Consider the following 24603-nt stretch of genomic DNA (forward strand, 5'->3'; position numbering starts at 1 on the left):
GGCTCTTAACCACTACACCACACTGGCTCTCCTCTAAGATTGGCATGTACCTATTTTAAACACATAACATGCTTGCAATACTGCCAAGGTCTTTCAGACCAGACTCAAACGCTTTCACTTACTGGAGTATAGCAGGAAGTATTAGCACATCACATATCCTGCTCATGATGGATCCCACCAACAATACCAGCAGCAACGCCATGTTAGTATTTTTTAAACATACTTCTACACTTCCCTGCACTGTGAATTCACATAGAGGTGTGGAGACTTCGTTACAACCATTAAAATAAACAAACCATTATAAAAACCAGAACTACCACCAAGCAAAATATTTGAAATCAGCAAATGCCTTGGTGAACGGGTGGGGCTTTAACAGGTATCAGCCCCTCCCCCCAGTTGTTTATGTCAATAACATCAGCTTGAACCAGACACTGGAGCAGGTGCAGTGCGGTTCTGAGAGGGGCCCAGCAGAGGTGGGCAGCCCATCGCTCCGCAAGCTAAATGTCAAATTCTGCACTAAAAACAGTGTTTGGACCAGTTTCAAGGGTGGCCCCACAAAGAGTTTAGTGCAGTAATCAATGCTGAGGTCCTCCATACGCGGATCACTGTGGTGTGTACTCTATCCAGGGACACTTAGGGTTCACATGTACCAACTGAAGCTGGTGAAAGATATTCCTACCCATGGAGTCCACCTGGCTCTGCGGGGACAAAGCTTGTTCATGGAGCACCCCCGGCCCATGAAGCTGATCCCTCAGAGAGAATATACACCATCAGAGCAGGTAATAATTCCCAGCCTGGCTAAGAGCTTGTCAGGATTCAGACTCGGCTCCCTGGACGGCACACATCCCACTGCTGCTTGCAAGCCTCAGTATGGGCCTTGCACGTCGAACATCACAGAGAACAGAACTGGGTGTCATCAGTACACGGGCAACTTGGAGCGTCACATCCCCGGACGACCGTCCCCGGGGTTCCACAGAGATTGAGAAGCACATCTGGGATACGCCAATTTCCTGCCAGGATCCACAGGGGGCTGACATGCACCTGCCCTTTGCAACCACCGCTTCAAAAAAGAATAGCACCAGTACAAAGCAGCCGCTCTCACTCCCAACTGGGGACATGGGTGCAGGCGGACACCATGGACAACGGTACGGGAATCAACACGGTGGCGCTCTCACCGACTATTGAATGTTGCAGGGAGGGGAAAAGGGATTCAGGGTTTTCCTTTGGCAAACCTGTGATGAGCTTCACTCCAAGGGATGATCTAAGGGATGATCTTTGCCCTAAAGAAGGTGCACCCTATTCATTGTATTCCCAGCAGCAAGGAGAGCTAGAAATGAACTTTTCTGAAAAAGATGAGTGCTAGGGAGGATGCTGAATTCCACAGAATAAACCATCTTTTCACACTTGCACGGCACCATGCAAAACACGGATGCACCACTGCCTAGTTTTGATAGATGCCAAAGTTCCACATGAACTAGGAACAAGGTCCTTTGACACACGGAGATAATGTCCAAATACCTGCTTATGCTTGGTGCATAAGAACAGCACAAGATAAATGGGGCACCAGAACGGAATATATCTGGCAAATGGTGAAAGATGACTGTACATTCCATCAAGCTGTCACCAATGTAATGCTAACTGATTAATCATTTCTGATCCTATTACAGCACTCTAAAAAGGTGACCGAAGGCAAGTTTCTAATCCAGAATGGGGGCCAGGGAAGAGGAGGAGAGGGAGAGTCAGTCCTTAACGAAATGTTAACAAAAAGAACAACTGCAGACAAGATCAGCTGTGTTAGGAAGCAACTTCATGCATACCGCAGGGAGGCATTTCAGCTCTTATGTGAGAGTTGCAGCAAGTTAAAGCACTAACGTTTGCTAGATCAATAGCTGGGAAGAAGTGATTGCAAAATCAAAAGAGGCAGCTTGATTGTGCTGCTTGAGAGCAAACTCCTTCACTTGTGCTATGAGTTTTAGGAGCTTAATGAAAGCAGGATATTTTATTCCTTTTTTTTAAGGTTATGGGATTATAATTTTTTAAAGAATGAAAGGAAGGATGTGACTGAGCCTGAATTGGGAGCTTGGTCTCAGCACAGGAAAACAGACATCCAGAGATGAGAACTCAGTTCAGGAGTTGCAAAAGGGGAAGGCATCAAATGTAGGAATAAGAAGGGATGAAAACGGCAGTTGTGCAAGAGTACAACTGTACTCTTTAGGTTTTACTGTGCCTAAAGCAATCTGCACGGGATTTTTCTTCAGGGCACTCTTTGGCTTCAGTTTATGTTATCTAAGCTATGTTGGAAGAAGAAGAAAACTGCATTATGCTGCATAATTATTTTGCATCTGAGTTTGGAGTTGCAAGTATCTGTTTAGATTACCTTTCAGAATTACTTTGCCACTGAAGTTGGAGACCATGGACAGCACATGCTTGTGCCTAGGAGCATCTCTGGAGAACGTGAAACACATCGGGCTTAATAAAACCTACTTCTGTGGACCAGGAGCTCCCATGTGTTCATCTTTTTCTCCCAAATATTTCAACCCTTCCTGGAACCGAAAATGCAAGCAAACCATTTTCCATCTCTACCTCCATGTGATCCAACGACTTCCCAAACGAGATAAAAAGATGCTAGATCTTTTATGGGGAATGTACTGTTGTTTAAACTGCTTTTCCAACTGGCTCCCCTTGAGCAGTTCCACTGACTTAATAAATATTTTCTTTTTGATTAGAAAAGGGAAAGCAAAACCGCATACTAAGCTCAAGCATAGCCCTGGGATACCTGGGATATTCTGTACATGAAGAAAAAAATCTAACCCACTGGGCTCCCCACTCTGATGCTTCCATGCTGATACTCTGAAATCACAAAAATGGTAGCCATTGGGCACTAAATATTTCTACTGTTTGACTCCTTGGAAGTGCCTTAGTCTCTCTTATAGGATCAATATATCCATTTACAAGTAGTATATGATAAAACCGAATATATAAATTACAAGCAGAGGGATGACTATTCCAGTTGCAAGGCAACATACTACTCATAAATCCAGGGCTGATGCAGACACAATTCACACACACTGCAAATCCTGGGTAAGGTTTTGGTAGTTGCATGCTGTCAAGCCATCTCTGACTTATGGCAACCCTACGAATGAATACCTTCCAAACCTCCTGTCCTTTACAGCTCTTGTAAACTCAGGACTGTGGTTTCCTTGATGGACCTGAGTCGTCTCGTTTGGTCTTTCTCTGCCTTCCACTTTCTCTAGTATTATTGTCACCTCCAGTGAGTCTTGCCTTCTCATGATATTCCCAAAGCTTTAAGCCTGGAACCTCAACTGTATGTAGCATCACTGCATATGTATCATAAAAGCATGGTAAATGCAAACAAGAGAAAGGATGCTGGGAAGATAGATTTGGCTAAGAATCGAACAGCGGAAAAAGAATGTGCATCGGAAAAAATGATTCTTGCTGTGCAAAGTATCATGATGTTTGAAATCCCTAGTGTGTGTTATTAGATAGATTAGAAGTATTCACAGCTTTGTGAACAATTGTTTAGAATTTAAAATTGTCCTTTATGTTGACAATCTTTTACTGAGCTAGAACTACAGTTACCTACTCCAGCTTTGAGGCAGTTAATCAATAATTTGGGTGATTTGTTTGGTTATTTAATTAGCTGGTCAAAGTCTGAATTAATGGTGATTGGGTATGCTGTATCTTGCAGTGCATTAGCCACTTAGGAATATTATGGATATCCAGATACTGTTCCTTATTTGGGAAAACTGATTCCAGAGACAGATCACCAATCATTGAGCTAAATCTGAATAAGCTGATTAATGAAGATCTCACAGAATATAGTTAGATTGCATAATTAAAGTTGAGTTAATGGGTAAACACACTTAAGATGAATATTGTATCTCAGATTCCTCTCCATATACCTGGCAAATATTTTCAAAACTACGAGTTCATATGTTTTTGGGAGGGGTTGGGAGGGTTCTTCCTCACCAGTTAATGAAAGTGAGTTTGATTTTTAGATCTCACCATATATATCCATCCTGTTTGTTGACCTGTGCTAAATATGTGTCTTTCCAACTTAGATTAGAATTTCTACTTTAGTTTGATTTGGAATCTTCCTATCTGCAAATGGAAGATATTATGTTCTCAGCATATTAAAATGGAGAGGGGTCCCCACACAGCTATCAGAGCCTTGTGGGATAAAATGTCACATCAGTTAGATTCTGAATCATTTGCACATGCTAAATCAATTCTGTGAAGAAATCCAGTATTAAACAATGGAAAGATATTGTTTTTATATAGCAGACTTGGATGGATCAGTTGATTTTCAGTTTGGATCAATTAGTGGACAACGATAATGAGTTTTAGTCATTCTCAGTATTGTGTGCTAAATATGATTTGGCTACTACTTGCAATTGAAAATTCTGGAAGAATCTAGGCTTGGCTCTGGTGTTTTTACAGTTTCAGAGTCTCTGTTGCTATTGGAAGCACTTACTGAGGCTTATGGATTATATTATTCTATGATCCATGATTATAAATACTTTCTAATCAGTGAATACTGTCAGTATGATTCAGTGGATCCTAAGCAGGGATGGAACGGAAACTGGAGTGTTTCATTTGCCTAATCTATAGAATATTGCTTTAGCATCTGTGTCTGGAGTATCTAAAGATCTCAGGCTACATCTTATTCAGCAAAAAAATTTGCTCCTTGCCTACTGGACTACAAATTGTCTCTTTAATAAGGGTTTGCCTAAGCTGGCTAATTGCTGGAAGTTTAACAGAACTAATGGGTCTTATCACATGCTTTGACAGTGCCCAGTAAATGTCCCTTTTTGGGAGCAGGTTATTATACAGATAAAATTTGTTTTGGAACCCTCTTTAATATTTACGTATGTCCTATTGAATGATCTACCTGCTTCCTAGAAGTTAGCACATGGACAACCTAAATGGATTCTCTGCTCCCTTTTGACAGTTAAACAACCGATCTAACACTGCTGGAAGGATAAAAACTCAGTTCCTATAAAGCAATGGATCGAGGACCTAACAATGTTTTTGATACTGAATGGCTGGCATATAGATGCCACTCGCAAACGGACACTTACTGGGATATTTGGCTAGCCTTTGCTGAAGTTTATGCTTAATTCTTAGAAAGCTGTGTTTTCATATCTGGCCAGGGTGACTTATTTTATATTCTTATTTTATATTGTTATTTTTTATATTTTAACTTAATGTTTGCATCTTACAAACATTTTAACTTAATGTTATAACTTAATGTTTGTATTTTAATTTAATGTTGTGAGCTGCCCCGAGGTTTCGGCGAATGGGGCGGCATAAAAATGTTTTAATAAATAAATAAATAAATAAATAAATATGCATGTGTTGAGACTGATATATTAAACAGTATGTAGTTGCCATTTTTCTTTCTTTTCATAATTCTGTTGAAATTTTAGAATAAAGAGAATATTTTATTATTATTGCATGTCATCTTGGTGAATGCTACATGTCACCTGGAAATTGACTAAGGTTTTGACTGTTTACTTATTGGCTTTTTGTAGAAAACACAATTAGACCTGTTCAACAAATCACTGCATTTTCTTCCAGCAGAAAAATCAAGTTCATTAGAGGCGGAACAGCACACAAAGCCAAACTTCTCTTAATTTAGCTGTACTGCCATTTTCCTCATACTACCTATGACGCCGACTCATCTGGGCTTTCAGGAAAACTTTCAATTAGAAAATTTGAAAAATGTTAATTAGGCTAATTTACATGAGAATATTTTACGATACTCTAAATGGTGATCAACTTTATCATTTTTATTTAACTTCTATTTAAGAAACAACAAAAGTTAAAAAGCCTCTACATGATTTTTTATAACCTGAGATAGTCAATCAAAAACACTAATGGAAGAAGTACAAATATTATATCATGCATACTTTTAAAAACTAAAAATACTTGTAAAAAATTAAGGACACTAACAGTTTTTTCCCTTACATTGTTTACATTTGAGGAACAAAACAAAGGTACTCAAAATGATTGACAAACAACTACATTTTAGCAAACCAAACAACTGTGCATGGTATTTTGACCCCTACCAGCAACTCTGAAACTGTCAAAGTAACATTCATGCTACCTAATCTTGTTTTTGCATTTGGTATCCATTCATTGTTATTAATGAACTTACGAATGAGAAAACGTCCTCTGAAAAATTAAAGCGCTGGGAAAACGTCCGTCCCACCTCCAGGATGGCACAAAACCAGCTCTGTATCTTTCGGCATTTGCAAAGGATATCAGAAAAGGTCAAGGAGGATATGAGGAACGCCAAAAATGCAAGGAAAGGCTTACCGATGAAATACGCCAGGAGGATCACCAGCGTGACCGAGATGACGATGGCACTCAAAGCCGCACATTTCCAGGTACAGTATTTATAGGGCTTCTTCAGATTAAAGGCAGGCCTAGAAAATGTACTCCTGGGTAGAGGCCTGGGAGGAGGTGAATACACAGTGCTGGACGTCAAGGGATATCCGGGAGACGTTGTACAAAATAGGGGAGAGGTGCCCCCTGGTTTGAACAGGAAGTGCCTGTGGAAAGAAAGAGGGAGAGAGCGGCTCTCTAACATGTCAAAGCCATTGTGACGGGTTTAGGCAAAGCAGCTTTGGTTCAAAGCAAAAACCAAGGAACCAGCACCATGCAGAGGAGAGGAAGAGTTTCTTAAAGTAAAACGAGGAAAGAAAAAGGAAGACATGAAACACAGACAATACAAATTAAAAAACAGGAAGAAGACGACTGGCAACAACACCGACGCTATGCCCGCTCTCTAATCACGTTGCAAGGGAAACGGTATCCTCCGAGCACAGATGACGTAGCTTGTATGTGTGTTTGGCCGCAATTGTTATTACGCTGCATGGTGTGCACAGAACTGGGTCTTACTTGCACTACAGTCCATCTGCCCCTGGGGTTTCGCTCCTGCTGGACTTTCAGTGCCCCTACGGCTGATCTGGGCTTAACATCTAGGACATCCAACAATGAGTCAACAACCCCTGCGTATAGGAGCACTTAGATGCTAAGTTATCAACCTGGGGATCAGCAGATGCAGTGACGCCAGTATCTGCAGGTCCACCAGTGGAGCCACAGAATATGAGGAAAACACGGGGATTCAGATACCCATGTTTGCTTCAAAGTGGGTTGGGAGAAGAATGTAAGTGTGGGAGAGCATCAGTGGACAGGAAGGGGGTGTTTATCCCACTTATCTTTTCTTGGAAATGCTGAGACGTCTCTGACAGGTAGTGTCCCCCACCTGCATGGGACACTTCATAGGGAATTCACAGGAAAGGGTCAGTGAGCACAAGAGGGAATAAACCTGCTGACTTTCCCCTCGGAGGGCCCAAAACCATCTCTATGTTTGCATGACTGCCCGGTTGTCACCTTGCTGAATTTCCCTGTGTCATCTGGCTGGCTTATCCTAACAGTCAGAATACTGAGCTAAATGGACAGCTTAAATATGGCATGACCTAAAATTGCAGTGTTAGTTCTAGTAGGAGCACGGAAATAATTTTCACTGCTAGAATGCAGTCCTACTGGTAATTTAATAATCTGCCAGTTGGTAATAATTTATTTTTTTCATTTGCACCCTGCCTTCCTTCCTTGGACCACAGAATGCCTTAAATCCTGTGTGTATATCCTGACCCAGTACTGATGAGTCCCAGATCTGCTTAGTCTCAGAAAAATTATTGTAGCATATGCCCTCCAGATCACAACCCTAACAAGGGACCAGACAAACTGTAAGCTGTTGTGAGTTAAAATGAGTTTAATTAATGTACTAATTAGTTCTTCTTTTTAAAGGGTGTCTTTTACTGAGAGAGACCCCAGGGGCACAAAACACTTTATTTTCCGTAGGTAAAAATAAACATGGAAGAAGTTGGAGAGAGTCGTCACAACTGTCAAAAAGGCCGAAAAGGTATTTTCCCGACGTTCAGACAACAAACCTGAAAAGCCCCAGGTCAGGACCCTGAAACTGTCTCCAAATGAGATGCAAAGCAAATGTTTTGGCTGGTTAAAGTGCTAGTGTTGCTTCTGGGTTAGTGAAATGATTTCCCAGGTGTCAGGAGGAGGCCGATGAGATGCTATGGATCAGCATATTAACGAGGCTACCATTAATATGTACAGGACAATTTTTGTTCCACATAGTCAAGTACCTCATTGTTTTCACTGCACCTTTTCCTTGTGAGGGAGAAGAAAGGGAAACGGGCAGGGGCTGATTATGACAGACAGGAAGTGGACAGAAAGAGGAGGTCATTATCATGCAAGGGGACGGCACAATTAACACAGGAAAGCCACGCTCATTGTCAACGTACCCATCATTGTAAGCACCGTCATGTCGGGAGGAGGTGAGAATGTCCATCTCAATGAGGTTGTCCTGCAATGTCTCTAGGAATGTCTGCTTTGCTATGTTTCTACATACATATGGAAACATGAATGAAGCCAAGTGAGACATGCATCTGTGAAGTGTGACTTCATAACCCACAATGGTTCTAGTGCAGCTGTGCATGGAATTAGAAAGATGGGCCACTCGTTCATATGTATAGCAAGCATGTTACAACATATACATATGCGGCACTTGTGAATGTTCGGTTCTACATATACACACAGATCTAGCCTTCATATACGTACACACAAGGATACACACACCTCTATGCGTGTGTATGTGTGAGAGACAATCTGTGTGCATCTGTTTCAGCAAACCTCTAACATTTGGTGCATACCGACACGGTCGCGATGCTGACAATCCTACACAAATTATGTGTGTGCTGGAAAATCCACACTTTGTCAGGCTAACCTCAATGAATGTCGATAGTGATGCATCGGAGACTGGTCTGTTCGGAAATAGTATCTCTGAGTTTCCAGATAGTCACAGAATTAGATTAGCAGTATCAACAGCACAGGTAAATGCCGGCATTCATCAGATTTAGGAAATTCAGTGCAACATATTTAACTATATTTCTATCTGTGAACACACACCAAACTATTTATACGTAAAAATAATTTATGTGATGTCTGTGTTCACATTTCAGGGCTTACTTTGCTGCCAACTTGGCTGCCCAGAATGATCACGCATGAATCTCTCTGTTCTACGGGACATCTTAATTTTGCACAGCAAGCATCCCCAGTAATGAGTCTGTCTCGGTGGGTGCATTGGTGAGAAGACGGAATATGCCAGTCAATTATCTTCCTAGAAATCATTTTTTCACAGATCCTCAGATAAGAATTCAATCAGATGCAATCCCATTCCCTGTCTTCTGTTAGTTACATTCATGCTGCCGTTTCCAACTCTCTAACAACCAAGACAATCCCCTGATATTCTTACCTTGTATCACTGGAACATTGAATCAAGAAACATTTAAGAGTCACATTTATGTGTCTGGTTTTTCATTGTAAATAGATACAGTTCAGGATTCATCGGTATCAATCCATTTTATCCAAAACAAGAGGCAGGCAACATAATTAGGCCCTGTGTGTATACCCTGGATCACCATCCTTGAATTCATCTGTCAATCTCTACTTTACTTAGAATTCAACAATTGAATATGAAACCAAAGCCAATTGGAAACAAGTCAACAACTCCCATCCCTGGCAAGATCGGGAGCTTTGGATTCACCCTTGTTTGATCCAAGAACAAGGGATCTTATATGCAGGATTATCACATCTGATATGCAAGTGGTTGGAGGGAGAAGACTCCTTCGAGTGGTGGATACCAACATTCCTAACTTAAGGAAACCAATTTCCTGTCTTCAGAAAGCTTCCAGTTATTTTGAAGATACTACTACATTTTCCATCCGCTGTAAATGTCCTATTCACGTCTACCAAAACACATAAATAGGGCCAGACATTGTGCCTCTGTGCTGTAGTCTTCGGTAATAGCTCATGTCTAGAACTCCAACATAAAAAGATTCTCTTGTCACGCAAATGGATGCTCTTTAACAAGATTGTTGTAAAATGTTAATTGCCTTATTAGTCTTATTAGCCAAAAACCCCCTCCACAATCATTTTCCTTGTTTTACAATCAATCATTAAACCAGAATCTGAACCTTGACCGTAAACTGAATTCTCAGCCAGAGACGAGAGAGGGAGACATTATCCATTGGGCACTGCTATCAATTTAGGCTTCCAAGCTGTGACAAAAATTATGCTCCCCCAGTGAAAGTATCCTTTTGCAATGGAAGCTGAATTCAGGTAGCATCTTGTATCAAAGATACTTTTGGTCCAACCTCATTACATACACCTGCAAATGCGACACTTTATAAAGCCATCCCTAGATTTTGGCAGGGAGCAGGTCCATCTATATTTGCAAAGGTGATGAGTAACAGTTTTGTTCAAGCTCCCAAGCCTTTGTTGGAACTTAAAAGCTGGTACCTGACCTCAGGAAGAGAACATGATTCACACTTACAGCTTTGAAGTCAAGTAGATGAAACATGGCGAGTAAAATCACATGCCCACAAAACTGTTTAAAACCAAGGCTGCCTTGCCTGCTGTTGTCATCTCTTCCCCATGAATACAGGAAAAGTTGTACGCCAAAATGAAAGCAATAAAAAAGAGCTTTTGATGGATAAGCCACCAAGTGGGGTAGCACTGAGGAGTATAAATTTATCAGTAGTTAGAAACTCATATAAAATGGGGGGGGGGGTTAACAATGGAGTTGTACATTTAGGTAGAAAATTGCCAGTATAAAATGAGATAAGATGTTGGGTTATATAATGTTTAATGCATGTGTCAATAACAGAATAAAAGCACTAAGAGGAGGGAGAGAAAGCAGTCCCAGAAAATGAAAAGACTAAAGAGAGAGAAAGAGATAGGAAAGCCTCGAATTGGTGGTGAGAATTATGGCATCGTTCTTGAAATTCTAACATGCTTAGAAATGCTCTGAGAGCAACATTTCTTGCATTCATTTCCCCAAATGCTCTCCTGCCAAAATGGAACCACTGTTCTAGCTGCTCCTCCCATTCAACATCATATGTAACAACACGGTGATGACACTGTGTCATAACGGGACATCACTAGGTGATGTCATAACTTTTTAAGTCATAGCCAAGAGGAGGTGGTGTGTACACATTCCAGGACACAAGCCAGGGCCCATTTGCTGGTTCCAACCAGCACCCGTGCTGTTCTTTGGTTCCGGGCCTTTTTTTCTTCTATGCAAGAAATGCTTGTTTCAAGCCATCTGATGCTTTACATTGACTTCGGTCCTTCAATAAAGATCATAATGATGTAGGATCTTGGGAGCACTGCAAGATCTCATCAGACCACAAGCTGATCATGTTGGATCTTCAGGTTGCCTGTGAGTTTTGCAAGGAGAGGGAAGCAGTGTGTATGGTTTGCAGGAGGAGACTGGGGCATGCAGGTGGTCCTGTTAAGGCCACACCTGCTGCTTGGAAGGAGAGGAGGGTACAACGGCTCCCAGCATTCTCAGCCAAACCGCAGCACCGTGTCTGTAGAAGTGGAGCCTGTGACTGGGTTTGTACAGCACAACAAGCCGGAGTGGTTCCACTAAGCCAGGATGGCTTCTCACACCATCTGAATGCAGTAGCTTGTTTTCTTAGCCGCTCTGACTGGGTTCACATGGCCCACTCAGCCACTGGGCGGATGAACCCCTCTGCTTCCCAGGTGGCTTGTAAGCCACCCCAAGTAGACACAAGTCATGCTGGGGTGTAGGACACCCTTCCAGGCCTGGTGCATCATCGGCTAGGCCATGGCCCAGTGCCTGATGCCAAAGTTGAGAAAAAGTTGCTGCTCTGGCTAAGGGACTCTGGCCAGTAACAGCCAGCGAAGCAGCCAAGCGGCACCTTCTTCGGCTGTCTTCCATTCTGCCCTGTGCTTCTGGGATCGCTCATGTGTCGTCCTGCTCTCTCCCTTGCACAGGAGGGAGCACAGGAAGGCCCCTTTCATTTGCCCGAGGAGGGTAAACAGTTAGGTGGGCAACAACACAAGAGGGCCTTTACCGCAGTGAAATAAACCACCTCTGCAATACACCACCGCTGGGCATCCACCAGACCCAATCACTGCAAGTGCTGATGAAGCCACTCTGCAAAGGCGTCTGTCCTAGAAGACAGCCAAGAAGTATTTAATTAATGAACAGAGTGGCTACAGCATTATACTACGGAGCAGGTGTAACATTTCTGTTTAGCTAATAAGCTTATTTCCCCCCAGTCATGACATCTTAGCCTAACCTGTCCCACCTCACAGCTGGTAAAAGTTAAAGAAGACGATGAAGAGGGGGGACTGCATTTGCTGCCCTTACTCTGTGGAGCAAGGGGAGGAGGAAATGCTAAAGAGATAAACATGTGGATAAAAGCAGGAATGAATGCAGTCTGTTACGAGCCATGAAGCTGAGTTTTCTACCTCTTGCCGTTGTGCGCAGAGGAGGGGGGAAGGGACAGGGGAAGGCATGCGCTCATTGCCCACTGTGGCTCACGCATGCGATGACAAACTATGGCTGTTATATCACAACTGGGCCACTGAGAAGCCCAATTACACTCAAATGCAACATTATGATTTATGTTATGAAAATCACAATGGGGGGTGTGTGAGTGAGCTCACGCGCAGCTAAAAAAAGGAAGAGAGAACCCCTAGAGCAGTGGTGGCGAACCTATGGCATGCGTGCCACAGTGGGCACGCAGAGCCCTCTCTGTCGGCACGCGAGCCAAGTCACCCCGGCATCACCCCAGCAGCCGAGCACAACAGCGCACATAGGGGCCATGTGCATGTTCGGAAAAGAGTAGTGGTGCCAGACATCACAAGCCACGACACATTAGCTGCAACTTGTCCAAGCTTTCGCATGCCTGGTCGGTGCACTGCCAAGGATATATATACATATTTGCTGGACTTGCTGTTTTCAAGTTTTATTGCAGTGTTGGCAATTTGCAATAAATAAGTGGGTTTTGGGTTGCAGTTTGGACACTCGGCCTCTAAAAGGTTCACCATCACTGGATTAGAGTTAGAAAAACAAGGTGTCCTGGTACGATTTTGATGGTTGGAATGTGTTTAGCATGGGCAGAAATGATGAGCAGTGCAGAAAAGGCTACTCAAGGAAGGCTTTTTCAAAATCGCATTATTTTCAAAGGAACTTTAGCCCTATATTAGGGTTGGGGGTATGCACCAGGGTAGGGTTAGGGTTAGAAAAATGAGGTGTCCTGGCACGATTTTGATGGTTGGAATGTGTTTAGCATGGGCAGAAATGATGAGCTGTGCAGAAAAAAGCTACTTAAGGAAAGCTTTTTCAAAATTTCCCCTTTCAATGGTATTTTTTCCCATATTAGGGTTGGGGGAGTGCACCAGGCTAGGGTTAGGCCTGTGGTGGTGAACCTATGGCATGTGTGCCACAGCGGGCACACAGAGCCCTCTCTATCGCATCGCCCCAGCAGCCGAGCATCGGATAACAGCACACACAGGGGCCATGCGCATGCTCGGAAAGGAGTAGCGGCGCCAGGCGATGACCTCACGAGCTGTGACTCATTAGCCACGACTCGTCTGCGTTTTCGAATGGCCAGTCAGTGCACTGCTGTTGCTTAGACTGGCTGTGAGTTGTTTTTTCTAACCTAAAACCTCAGTTTTCAGGTTTTATTGTAGCGTTGGCACGTTGTGATCAATACGTGGGTTTTGGGTTGCAGTCTGGGCATTCGGTCTCCAAAAGGTTCGCCATCACTGCCCTAGAGTGATGATGCCCTGGAGTTATGTGCAAAATGCACATTAGCTATTCTATGAAAGGTCCACCAAGAGAAGAAATCCACCACCAGGGATGTTCATGCTATTAAACAGTTAAAGAAAACCAACCTCCTGCTCCCTACACTTCAACCACGTGCCTTCAGGAAGTGTGCATGCAACCATCTCTCCACTGCCCTTTGCTCTCAAGGCACTGACATTTGGCGGCCTCTTCACCTGGCAAAAGCATCAGACGGCTTTATCATTACATTTACATTCCACTCTTTCTTCCTCTTGCAAGAAACCCAAGATGGTCCTCCTCCTCTTCAGATGTTTGAAGGCAGCATTGTTCACGTTCTGCATCTGGAGGGCCTCAGATTTATTTCATTCCCAATATGCTTGACTTCTAAGTTTTATAGCTTTAAAGCAGGCTTGACAAACTATGTCAGATGCACTGAAAAGCTGCGAGAGGCTGGCGTGGATCATGGGGCTTCTAGTCCTGGGATGCAATCCCAGGAATCAGCTGTCAGCTACTGCAGCACTTGCAACTGCGGCGGGACAAACCCTTTCGGAATCGGTCCCTCCAGAATCTGCAGCTTTCCTCTGATGCTTGGCTGAGCGAAGAGGAAGTCTGCAGACGTTTGCAGGCTGTTCGTTGTGCAACTGGCACCTATCCCATCAGGTGTGGCCACCCCAACAGCAGCTGAAGGCTGGGGAAGATGGGTGCCGCTCCTGGCAATGAGCCTTGTTCTCCGCCCACTGCCGCTGCTGGTAGTGGCGGCACGGGTTCCAAAGAGGGACGCTGCTTGTGTAGCGCACGGGGCTCCATTCCTGGGAAGCCCCCTCCAGGGACTCAGAGCCAGGGCTACGAAACTGACTGGAGTCCCGGGAACCAAGCCAAGAGAAGGTAACAGTCGCTTCTTTTATCTAATTCTATCTGTTTGTATTCTTATTAATATTTATAATTCCTATTTATTGTTCTTGTTAATGGACTGGTTGATTCTTATTGATTTTAATGTTGTAAGCCATCCTGAGATGTCGTTGTAAAGGACGGCATACAAATGTTTTAAAGAAAGAAAGAAAGAAAGAAAGAAAGAAAGAAAGAAAGAAAGAAAGAAAGAGTCTTCTCACATCCCTACTGGCCAACCTCACAGGCAACAGGGAAGCCTGGAGCAGCTGGCAGAGGATTAGCCATTTCTGCTGACCAGAAACTCCCAGTTTTTGACTCTACAAGTCCTTTACGATGGGAAGGCAGCAGAATTTAATGTAAATAAAGAGCCAGATCAATTGGTTCAGAAGTGCATCATACTTGCAGGTTTTTCCTCCACATCCCACGAACGTGGGCAAGGGGCCACAGCTCAGTAGGAAGCCAAGGATGAATTCCAAGTTGTCTCAATTAAATGGATATGGTAAAAGACGGTGAGAAAGATGCCTATTAAAGACCCTGGGAAGTCAGAGCAGAAAGCACGCCGCTAGATGGACACACAGGACAGGTTCCCACAACTCAACAAGTCATGGAGGCTTCTTGAGCAGGATGGTCTGTCACGTCATCCGAACCCTGTTGTGGTATTTCCACATGGTACGTTTGGCTTTTAGACCATGATAACAAACAACAGTCTGCCTATGGTTTCTAGGCCTCACCATGGTTTCTTCGACCATCCAAACCTGGCACTGTGGTTTCCATAGTCCTGGTTTGCAGGATTGATTGATTGATTGAAAACTTTACATGCCGTCACCACATGTCTCGGCATCTCGGGATGGCTCACAGGTACTACAAAGCAGCAACTACTGCAAGAGTTGCTCCAGCCATCCAGCATGGATTGAATTTCAGCTGCAGTGGCTGATGGGATGTGTGCTAACAGTGGGAGGAAGGAGTGAGGAAGCAGGAAACCACATTAGCATGGAAACCACTTAAACATCCTGGCAAAAAATTATGCACCATGGAAACCACACAGGGTGGCTTGTCATGACCTGTGAACCAAGCCAAGCCACAGCCTGTTTGGAGAAAGACCATTTTCTGCAGACCTTGGAAGGAAGAGTACAGGAGGCAAAAGCAGTCAAACTGCCCCCCTACTCCCCACCCCCAAATTAAAGCTCCTTAGAGAAGCCCAAAAACTCTATACATCTGCCGCTGCTTCTGAAGACATTCTGCTTGAGTTTAAAAGAGATGGAGCTTCTTAGCAGCAATAAAGACTAACCTGCAAACATGCAATTATCCAAAGGCAGAAGGAGGGAAGAGAGATGTGGCAAAGGAATGCGGGGGGTGTGGGGGGAAGACTAATGGAAAACGATGCTAATTGACTGATGTGGTGCTTTGCAGGGTTCCAGACTTGCTGGGGCAATATTTCAGAGAGAGAAAAATGCAGTCCACGACATCTTCCCCATTACATCTTAACAAGATCAAGTTCGCATGCGATGTAGACGACAATTATACTCACTGCGACTGGCACAGCTAGGAGGCTAAATCTTTTCAATATATTGACTGATTTCAGTTTCTTAAATAGGATATTGATTTATTTTGCTTCGGGGGAAGAAGCTATACAGAGGAGCATACGCACACGTAAGCCCATTTTGAATTTATGTTTCTCATACCCGTTTTAAATGGGGGAAATAGCCTTACAAGCTACTGTTAATGCCGATTATATTTTCAAACTGCGAAAGACGGCTGCAAGGCAATTTCCTCTTCTCTTCGTCCAAGCAAAGCTGCGTCAGGAATAAGCTATGGAGCTGCTATAAAAAAACAAAGAAAAGGGAAAACCGTGCAAGTTTTTTCAACTGTGCTGAAAGCAGGCAAGGCTCTGGAGCCAAGTGCATACTTGGATTCGATTCTATGAATGCCACGACACGGGTGATGGGATGGACGATGTCTTGAGCCTTCTGGCATCCTGAACGGGCAATATAGGTGTAAATGGACCATCCCAGCACATTCAGCAGCTTCAGCTTCACATGCCCCATTCTAAGCCAAGCTAAGCACAGGCCCGTGGGGGTTTTTCAGGCCAAAATGCAATCCAAAAGCACTTGGGCAGAAGGCCAGGGGTCAGTATTACAGAGGTCCAAACACACAGCAAGGTCAGGGAAAAAGAAGCTGTGGAGACTGGGGCTGAAATTCAGGCACTGTTTCCAGCAGGGATGAGTCGGTGTTGACGTAATCAAAGTCCTACCGATGCTTCCCTGCACCATGTTTGAAACTTCTCAGATGTCCTACTCCTAACAGACTACATGATGAGTGGTCCTCTTTGGTACAGTAGCACTCCTGGGCCTGGCTGCTGACCTGTCTTAAGATGCAAGCGTTCTGGGGTGAGGTGGGAGCTCAACATGCCCCTTCTGTTCTCTGCTTCTTCAGGAGGCAGATTCAAAGGTGTTGGACGGCTTGAGGCTGCTGGACGGTCTTGGCTTCTGCCAGGTTCTTCTGAGGGGCCAACCAGCCAACCAGCCCTGAAGATTCAGGCTTCTCTTCTGAAGATGATTCCAGTGGCACAAGGACACCTGAGACCATGCCAAGCACCGCAACAGATACTTTGCATGGAGAAGGTTATAGTTACAATTCTCAGCATCTCCAGGTAAAATTTCTTGGTAGGTGAGCTAAGAAAGCATCGCCTGGTACTTCCTGCCTGCCACATCAAGGTGCTCTGAGCTAGATGGTCTATGGCTTTGTATGGTCATAATTCCAGCAGAGGTGGAATTAAGGCCATGCTAGGTAAAGCAGATAGCCTACCACATAATGTACAGGGCTGCCCTTGAATCAGAAGTCCCAAGTCGTGCAGAATTCAGCTGGTAGAAGACTGACTGGTCCATCTGGGTGGAACCATCAATTCTGAAAGATCCGTACCAGCCGCTCCTTGCTTCTGAGCCCAATTCAAGATGCTGATGCCTCTGCTAAAACTCAAAGCAGCTTGAGACACAAATTCTTCTTCCATTAACTTGCTTGTATGGTAAGATCATTTCGATCATCTTTCTTGGAGTCCATCTGTCCGAGAGGAATGCTGCCCATCCAAGAAAAATAGTCTCTTTGCTATGGTGGCTCTCCAATGGTGCAAGGCACTCCCAAGGGAAGCATTGGTGGCTCTTCAGTGGTGCAAGGCACTATTCTTTCTGCACCAGTTCAGAACATTAGTATTTGCCCAGGCATTTTAACTCCATTCTAGTTTTGTATTTGAGCAATGAAAGAAAAGAGTTTGGAAAGCACAGTTACAGACAGATCTGTACTCTCAAAAGCTAAGCTTGTGCCTCTTTCTCTGCGTTGTGAGAGCTGTGTGTCTACAGTGAAAGAAAGAGAAAATCTCTCTCTCTCTCTCCCCCTTCCACCATGTGTGTGTAAATGAGACGTGTCTGGTGTGTAAGAATGTATGGGCTGCTCATGTTTTTGCGTACTGGAAATCGAGTGTGGTGGTCATGAACTTAAGAGAGAGAAAGATACAGATTGCAGTCCAGGGAATGTTGTTATTTACTGGATTAAAACAATAATGAAAGCAAGTGTATTGCAATCCCATTAAAATGCCACAATGGCACCAACAACGGTCAAAGAGCTTCCAGTCCAGCAGACCTGCTGCTGGAAGGACAGCCAAAACAAGCGGTTTTTCCATCTCTCTTAAATAAGGTATCACATTCTCTTTTTTTAGCTCGTCACAAGCCTGCACTCTGCTCTCCCTCGAGGGAGAGAAAGATGGTGTCAAACTTTACAGAGGGTGCGGGTGACCGAGCTCTGGGTCTTGCCGACCCTCGTTCCTCCCACCCACATGAAAGCTTTGAAATATTATCTTTGTGTAAATGTGGAGAGAATTCTCCACATTCTCACTTGAATGGAGAGAATGTTGCTCACTCCTGGTTTAAGCCAACAGACTTTTGACATCTGAGAAGCCTGGACTGATAGACCTTTGTTTAGAGCAGGTGCCAGCAACTTGGGGTCACTCAGATGTTTGGGCCCCATGATCCCTCACAATTGACTGGGCTGGCTGGGGCTGATGGGAGCTCAAGTGCCTTAAGCTACCAATACCTGTTGAGAACAAATATAGAAGGTAGCCCAGCGGAAATGATACAGAGTGGGAAACAGTGTGGTGTAGTGGTTAAGAGTGTGTGACTGGCACTCAAGAGATCCGGGTTCGAGACCCTACTCAGCCATGCAGCCCATTGGGTGATTCTGGGCCAGTTACTCAATTGAACCTACCTCACAACTCTGTTGTTGTGAGGATAAAATGGAGGAGAAAACTTTGAAAGCCACCTTGGGTTCCTTCGAAGTGGAAGAAAGACTGGGTATAAATGCAGTACCATACAACTGCCACTAACAGCGATACTACCACTTTTTCTGACGCAGTTTTTCTGTAGTCACGGAGTTGCTGTGGGGGATTCAGACACAAACACTGTTTGAGGACTTTACAGTGTCCTCATTTTTAGGAAAACTGATTGGTAGGATGCTACTGCATGTCCCCCTTGCGGGTTTGCCATAGGCAGAACTGAAAGCTGGTGGAGTTGAAAGCACCCTTGGTCTGATCCAGCATGGTTTTTCTGAAAAAGTACCAAAATGTGGACAGACGTACATGTTTTGGGTTCAAATGCAAGTAAAAATGCATGGTAGGAGAAAACACACACACAAAATATGTGAGATCAAATGCACACAAAAGTGCTTACTTTGTAAAAATAATTTAAAAGTATTGCAAATGCTGTATAATTTGTTTAAACTAAAGAATTATGGGTCCAAGTAATGCAAAGGAACACGTGAAACTGTTATGGGCAGGAAACAGAATGACCCATCTATCATTAATTTGGACAGAACTGTCTACAGGAGCTTTCCCGACTCCGGTGTTCTCCAGATGTGTTAGACTGCGATTCCTATCATTCCCAACCAGCATGGTCATACTTGGGAGCAGCACTCGAATATATTTGGAAGGCATCAGGATGGTGCAGGCTGGTTTGCACGGATGCGTAACTGGAAACGTGGGGCTGCTTGCATGTTGAGGAATGCGCCTTGTCTGAACCCGCCCAAAGGTCCACCTTCACATGAAACATTTAGCAAACCCATTCGGGCTTTGGATGCACGTAAAAGCAAACAAGACGCCAGAGAACACTGTGTGGAAACCTGGGCCTCACCACACAGCTCCGGGACGCAGTCAAGATGAGCTTGACTATGGGAAGGGAAGGCCCTACCTCAGGGGGTGAATTCAGGGGGCAAAAAGTAGGTGCCACAAAGCCAGGACGTATTTTATCCAAGAAAGGAGGCTCCCTCCCAACCCTTTATTTCACCTGCTCTTGTTGGAGAAGTGGTACTGACAATACCGAGTGAATACCAGTTGCTGGGGCTGCAAGAAATTGCACTCTGGGTGACCAATGATGCAGAAGAGGCTTGCTGGACTCGACGGCACTCTGGCTTTTCACATTGCTCCCATGCACATGTTATATAGACTTTACCTGGAACCAGGTGCCCTAAGCACCCTAGAAGGAGGACTCTGTAACAAAATGGATGCATTCAGCACCATTTTGGAAGGGCGTTCTCCTGGGGAGAAGACTGCCGCCGGAAGGTTATGATGATGAGGTGTACTGGGAGGAAGGGACTGCATCAGACCTTGGCATGGGCCCGATGCCAACCCCAAATCCTCAGGGACCACAGGGGTTGGATGCATGTCATACCTGCACACAGAGATGTCCCACATTCAAATCTGAAAAGGGAACACATCGCAAACACTTATCCATTTAGCACAATTCCGTTCGTTGGCCTTGATCCATCAGCTGCTGCCCATACTGAGTTACACGGAGCTGCGGCCAGAATTAGTGCAACCACACATGCCAAAGTTCGGTTCAGAGAAAGAATGCATGGATTGCCAGGAGCATCAGATTGTCAGAATGCTGGTAAGAAAGTGCATCCATGGTTGGAGATAAAGAGCTGGGCGGCATAGAATGTTACCTTCCATGATTGTAATACCCTTCAAGATGCACTCTGAGCAATCACCAGCAGCCTCGGATGTATTTCCAGGCTTTTCTCCACAGCGGTGAGGACTAGAAACTTGCGTAAAGACAGCATCTTATCACAATGGAACAAAATAGGGTTTACCTTGTCTCAAGGGGGATGTTACTGTTAAGTAACCAGTTGTCCTGAGCGTGTGTCGACTCTTGCGTCCCAGCCGGCTGCTCTCCGGAAAGGGAGTGGTCTGTGGGAGCAGGGCTAGGATTGCTGCGCGGAGTGAAGTTCCCTCGATTTAGGGAATTAATGGAGGCCGCGTGATGCTGGTTTGGCGTGTGTGCGTGTGAAAGTGGCGGTGGGGGAGTTCGAAGCCTTGAGTGGTTTTGAAGACTTGGCGGATGATCTGTGGGGAAAACAAAAACAACCACTTGGTGAGCTTCACAAATGCAGTGCATTTTCATGAATTATCTGAGATGATCACTTTAAAGGATTATCTCCTCTCGCTTAAAAACTATGCAAGCTTAGTGGTTACACAGAACTCTAAGTAAACTGGAAAGTTAGTCTCTCTATCTACATATATTGTCAGCATTTTACACACCACAACCAAATACCCAGTAACACAGGCGTTATACGACCAAAACAGGCATTAGGGAATGTGGGACCCTTCGAACAGCCCTGCTGAATCAGGCCAAGGGACCATCTTGTCCTTCATTTTTCTACCACAGCGACCAAGCAGTTGCGCACAGAAACCCCACAGTCAGATGTGAGTGCAACTCGCGTACATAAGCGCACGGCCCCGGATCCTGGAGACAGCGGACAGCCACGGATTACTAGCCACTCAAGGCATGATCCTCCATGAATATGCTCATTCCCATCCAAGTTGGTGGCCATCATTACACCTTGTAGTGAAACATTTACGACGTGTTGAGTGAAAAAAAAACCCGTTATTTGTTCTGAATCTCCCACCAATCAGCTTGCGATGCCCTCACTTGTTGCTACAACTATGAGAGGGTAAAAGTTGTTTCCCGATCCACATTCCTTACACATTACCTACTTTTGCATGTCTGCATCGTGCCTCCCCTTCCTCACCTTTTTTCTAAGCCTAACAACCCCAGATGTTGCCCCCTTTCCTCACAGAGGAATTGCTTCAACCTTGTTTTCATTTTAACTGCCCACTTCTGCACATTGTCCAACTCCGTAATATCCAGTTTTTGATGCGGTGACCAGAACTGAATGGCGCTGCCCACGTGTGGTTGCACCACAGATTCGTGGAAAGGGTCACTTAACACACATTTGTTATTATTCCAGAGTAGCAAAAGGAAAACAAAAACAGAACAAAACCACTGACTCAAGGTTTTGGTATTGTAAGCCTTTTTCTTAGTATCTTCTGAGCGTAGTTATGTGTGTAGGGTTGAAATATCCCAGTACTCAGCTGTGGGACCGAGAACTGTCCTTGTTTCTCCAATTGCAATTACTAGTTTTGCTGCTAATAACACCTTCAACTTCTTTAAAAACCCACACAAGCCATTCAAAAGGACAAGCAGGAAGGAAAACTTCCCAAAATGCACCCATCCATCATGAAATGGTTGGGCACGTTCCCTAAAAGACAGCTCATTCTTGGCCTGCAATGAGTAGGCTTGTCCTTCAGGGCAATCTGATAAAAGCTCCCCAGAAGCAAGTCCTGCTACTTCAATGGAATTGAATTCCCAGGTAAGTGAAAATAAAGTTAGGGGGACTGCAGTATATGGTGACCGTGTTCATAAACCTTTTAACTCATCAGGTATTTATCATGCAACGTATTGATACTTCTCTCACAGATCCTGGAAAGATGATTATTATTATAACAACTGCCCTATTACGATTTGGCAATTAGAGTAAATGCCCGATTTCCAAATTTGCAGAGAGGAGACCAGAGCAGTTGCTAAGAGAAAAGGAGGGAGTAAATGGCACTGCCCGTTTAGCAATCGAGGGGCTGAAGGAGGATTAAGGATGCCCGGTGGGGCTGAATCTCTCTCTCCAGCCCTTGCTCAGCGAGAGGGACAAAGTCAGCAAGAACAAGCGAGCCAATTCCGTCTGGACAGATGCTGGGGGAAGCTGAAGCATTCCCAAAGGACAAGTGCTCTTCCTGGGAATCTGATGCAGGTTTGGAAGTTACGCTGCTTGTGCAGCAATGTATTTGACTTCAGTATTTCCTGCCTGCGCATCCGTAAACACAGCAACTATTCCAAAGGCCCTGCCAGTCTCTACCTGCATGCCTTTGCAGCACTGCCCTCAGAGTTCTGTCCTCTTGGATCAGTGGAGACACAGAGCAATAGATCTTGTGCAAAGTTTTCTGCTTACCACCTGTCTCTTCCCGCTATAGGCACCCAAGTCAGCCCTATAAAAAGCTGCTGTTTAATTTACAGTGCTGCAGCCTTGTGCCACGGTTACTATTGCAGATAATGCCTTTTGAATTAAGAAAGAGGCAGACGGTAATTTCTGCTCTGTGTTTATTTATCCTCTCCAGTTTCTTCGCTACACGTGAAGGAGCAAATCTGTTGAACCGATTCCACGGTGACTTCCCCCCACTGGGGATCGGTAATGTACATTCCTTTCCTGATCGTCATTTACCATTCTACCCACCCCACACACGCTCAGTCCTTCAGCTTTTTTGATTTTATCCATATAGACTAATGTCATGTTTCAGCAGCGAAAATGCAATAAACTTAACTAGGATTAAAACCAAGTTCTCTCTCTCTCTCTCATTCTCAAATTCTCCAGTTGGAGCTCTTAATGAAACAAGCTATGAAATCTGACTACTGCGAAGTACTAGGCGAAAACAAAGCTGTAGCTGAAAGCCTCTATCAGGTTCTTAATTTACAGGGGTGGGTAACACACGGACCACCATCCCTCAAAGTGCCTACTTAAAAAGGGGGAGTGGCGGGAAAAAGTCACGGTTTAGCGCTGAAATCCAGCCGCACATCCCTACAGAGGCTCAGAACGGACAAAGTGAGCATGCTTGTTTAAATGTTGAAAAACATATGCCTTTCCTGTTGGATATTTGATGCTGCGGCAACAGGGACGTGGCCCACAGCGGCTCGGGGAACTGGCTTCTTGAAATCGCCCTGGTTTAGCGGTAAGGATAACCTCTCCCTCCACTGACAGTTGCCACACTGTCAGTCTTTTTAGCGTTTATTAATTATATTTATATCCCGCCTTTCTCCCATTGTGGAACCCAAGGTGGCTAGATGTGCTTCCCAGGTCTCCCCTTCAGGTTGAGGCCTGCGCTGGACCTGCTTAGCTTCCACCAGGGTGGATGCCCAAAGTGTCTTCAGAACACACTCTTCCTCCTCCAGAATCAACAGACTAGCCCCTCTTGTTTTAATGCCGGGGCGTTCGGTTTGCCGGTGACAGGTGCTCTGACACTATGCAAACTCCAAGTGAAGATGCAGCCTCAAACTCTTCTGAGGAAGTAATTGAATAACTGATTAAGGAGCGTAATTCTCTCTCATACATACTCTTATCTTCTCCATCCTGAGCAATGATTATAGCATAATGAAATACATATATCTGCAATACAAAAATAGCATTTGTGCTGTATTAACTTGCCTGATGTTCCCCAACGAGATGGCACTCTTCTGAGGTATATAGGAAATCAGATTAACAACCTACTTATGCCTCCATTAAAGTAATGAATCAACATGGCGAGGTTACTTTTTATGTCAGCAACCCACTTCCTATTCCGTCTTTTTATAACTGCAAATAATTACACAGAGCAGCTGCCCCAACCTTTTGGGGCGTTTCTAGAGAAATGGGCTCGCTCACGTATTTTTGACAATGTTTTCAAATACAGGAAAAATCCCTGTGGTGGAGGCATGCAGAGAAGAAACCTAGTACCTCCGGTCCTTCAAGCATGCTTCCGCTCCCCCACCTGGCCATCCACCAAGCCAGCATGTCCAGGCACCTTTGCTAAGCTGGAAAGAGGTGGGTCTGCAGCCGGATGGGCGACCACATGCAGAAGCAGAGCAGGGGGTTGGACGCAA

General features: G+C 44.6%; 1 protein-coding gene across 1 annotated transcript in view; it reads right to left on the reverse strand.

Moving 5' to 3' along the window:
- The window catches only part of TENM4 (teneurin transmembrane protein 4), a 472851-nt gene that overhangs the window by 202755 nt on the left and 245493 nt on the right, over window positions 1–24603 (reverse strand). The window contains exons 5-7 of the mRNA XM_044450236.1: window positions 20732–20984; window positions 8352–8450; window positions 6343–6578 (exon numbers count right to left, since the gene is read on the reverse strand). Coding sequence (XP_044306171.1) covers window positions 6343–6578; window positions 8352–8450; window positions 20732–20984 — 588 coding nt within the window. The remainder of the gene's footprint in view (window positions 1–6342; window positions 6579–8351; window positions 8451–20731; window positions 20985–24603) is intronic.

This window comes from Varanus komodoensis, unplaced genomic scaffold (genome assembly GCF_004798865.1).
Source record: "Varanus komodoensis strain SLA01 unplaced genomic scaffold, ASM479886v1 scaffold63, whole genome shotgun sequence".
Taxonomy (NCBI): Eukaryota; Metazoa; Chordata; class Lepidosauria; order Squamata; family Varanidae; genus Varanus; species Varanus komodoensis.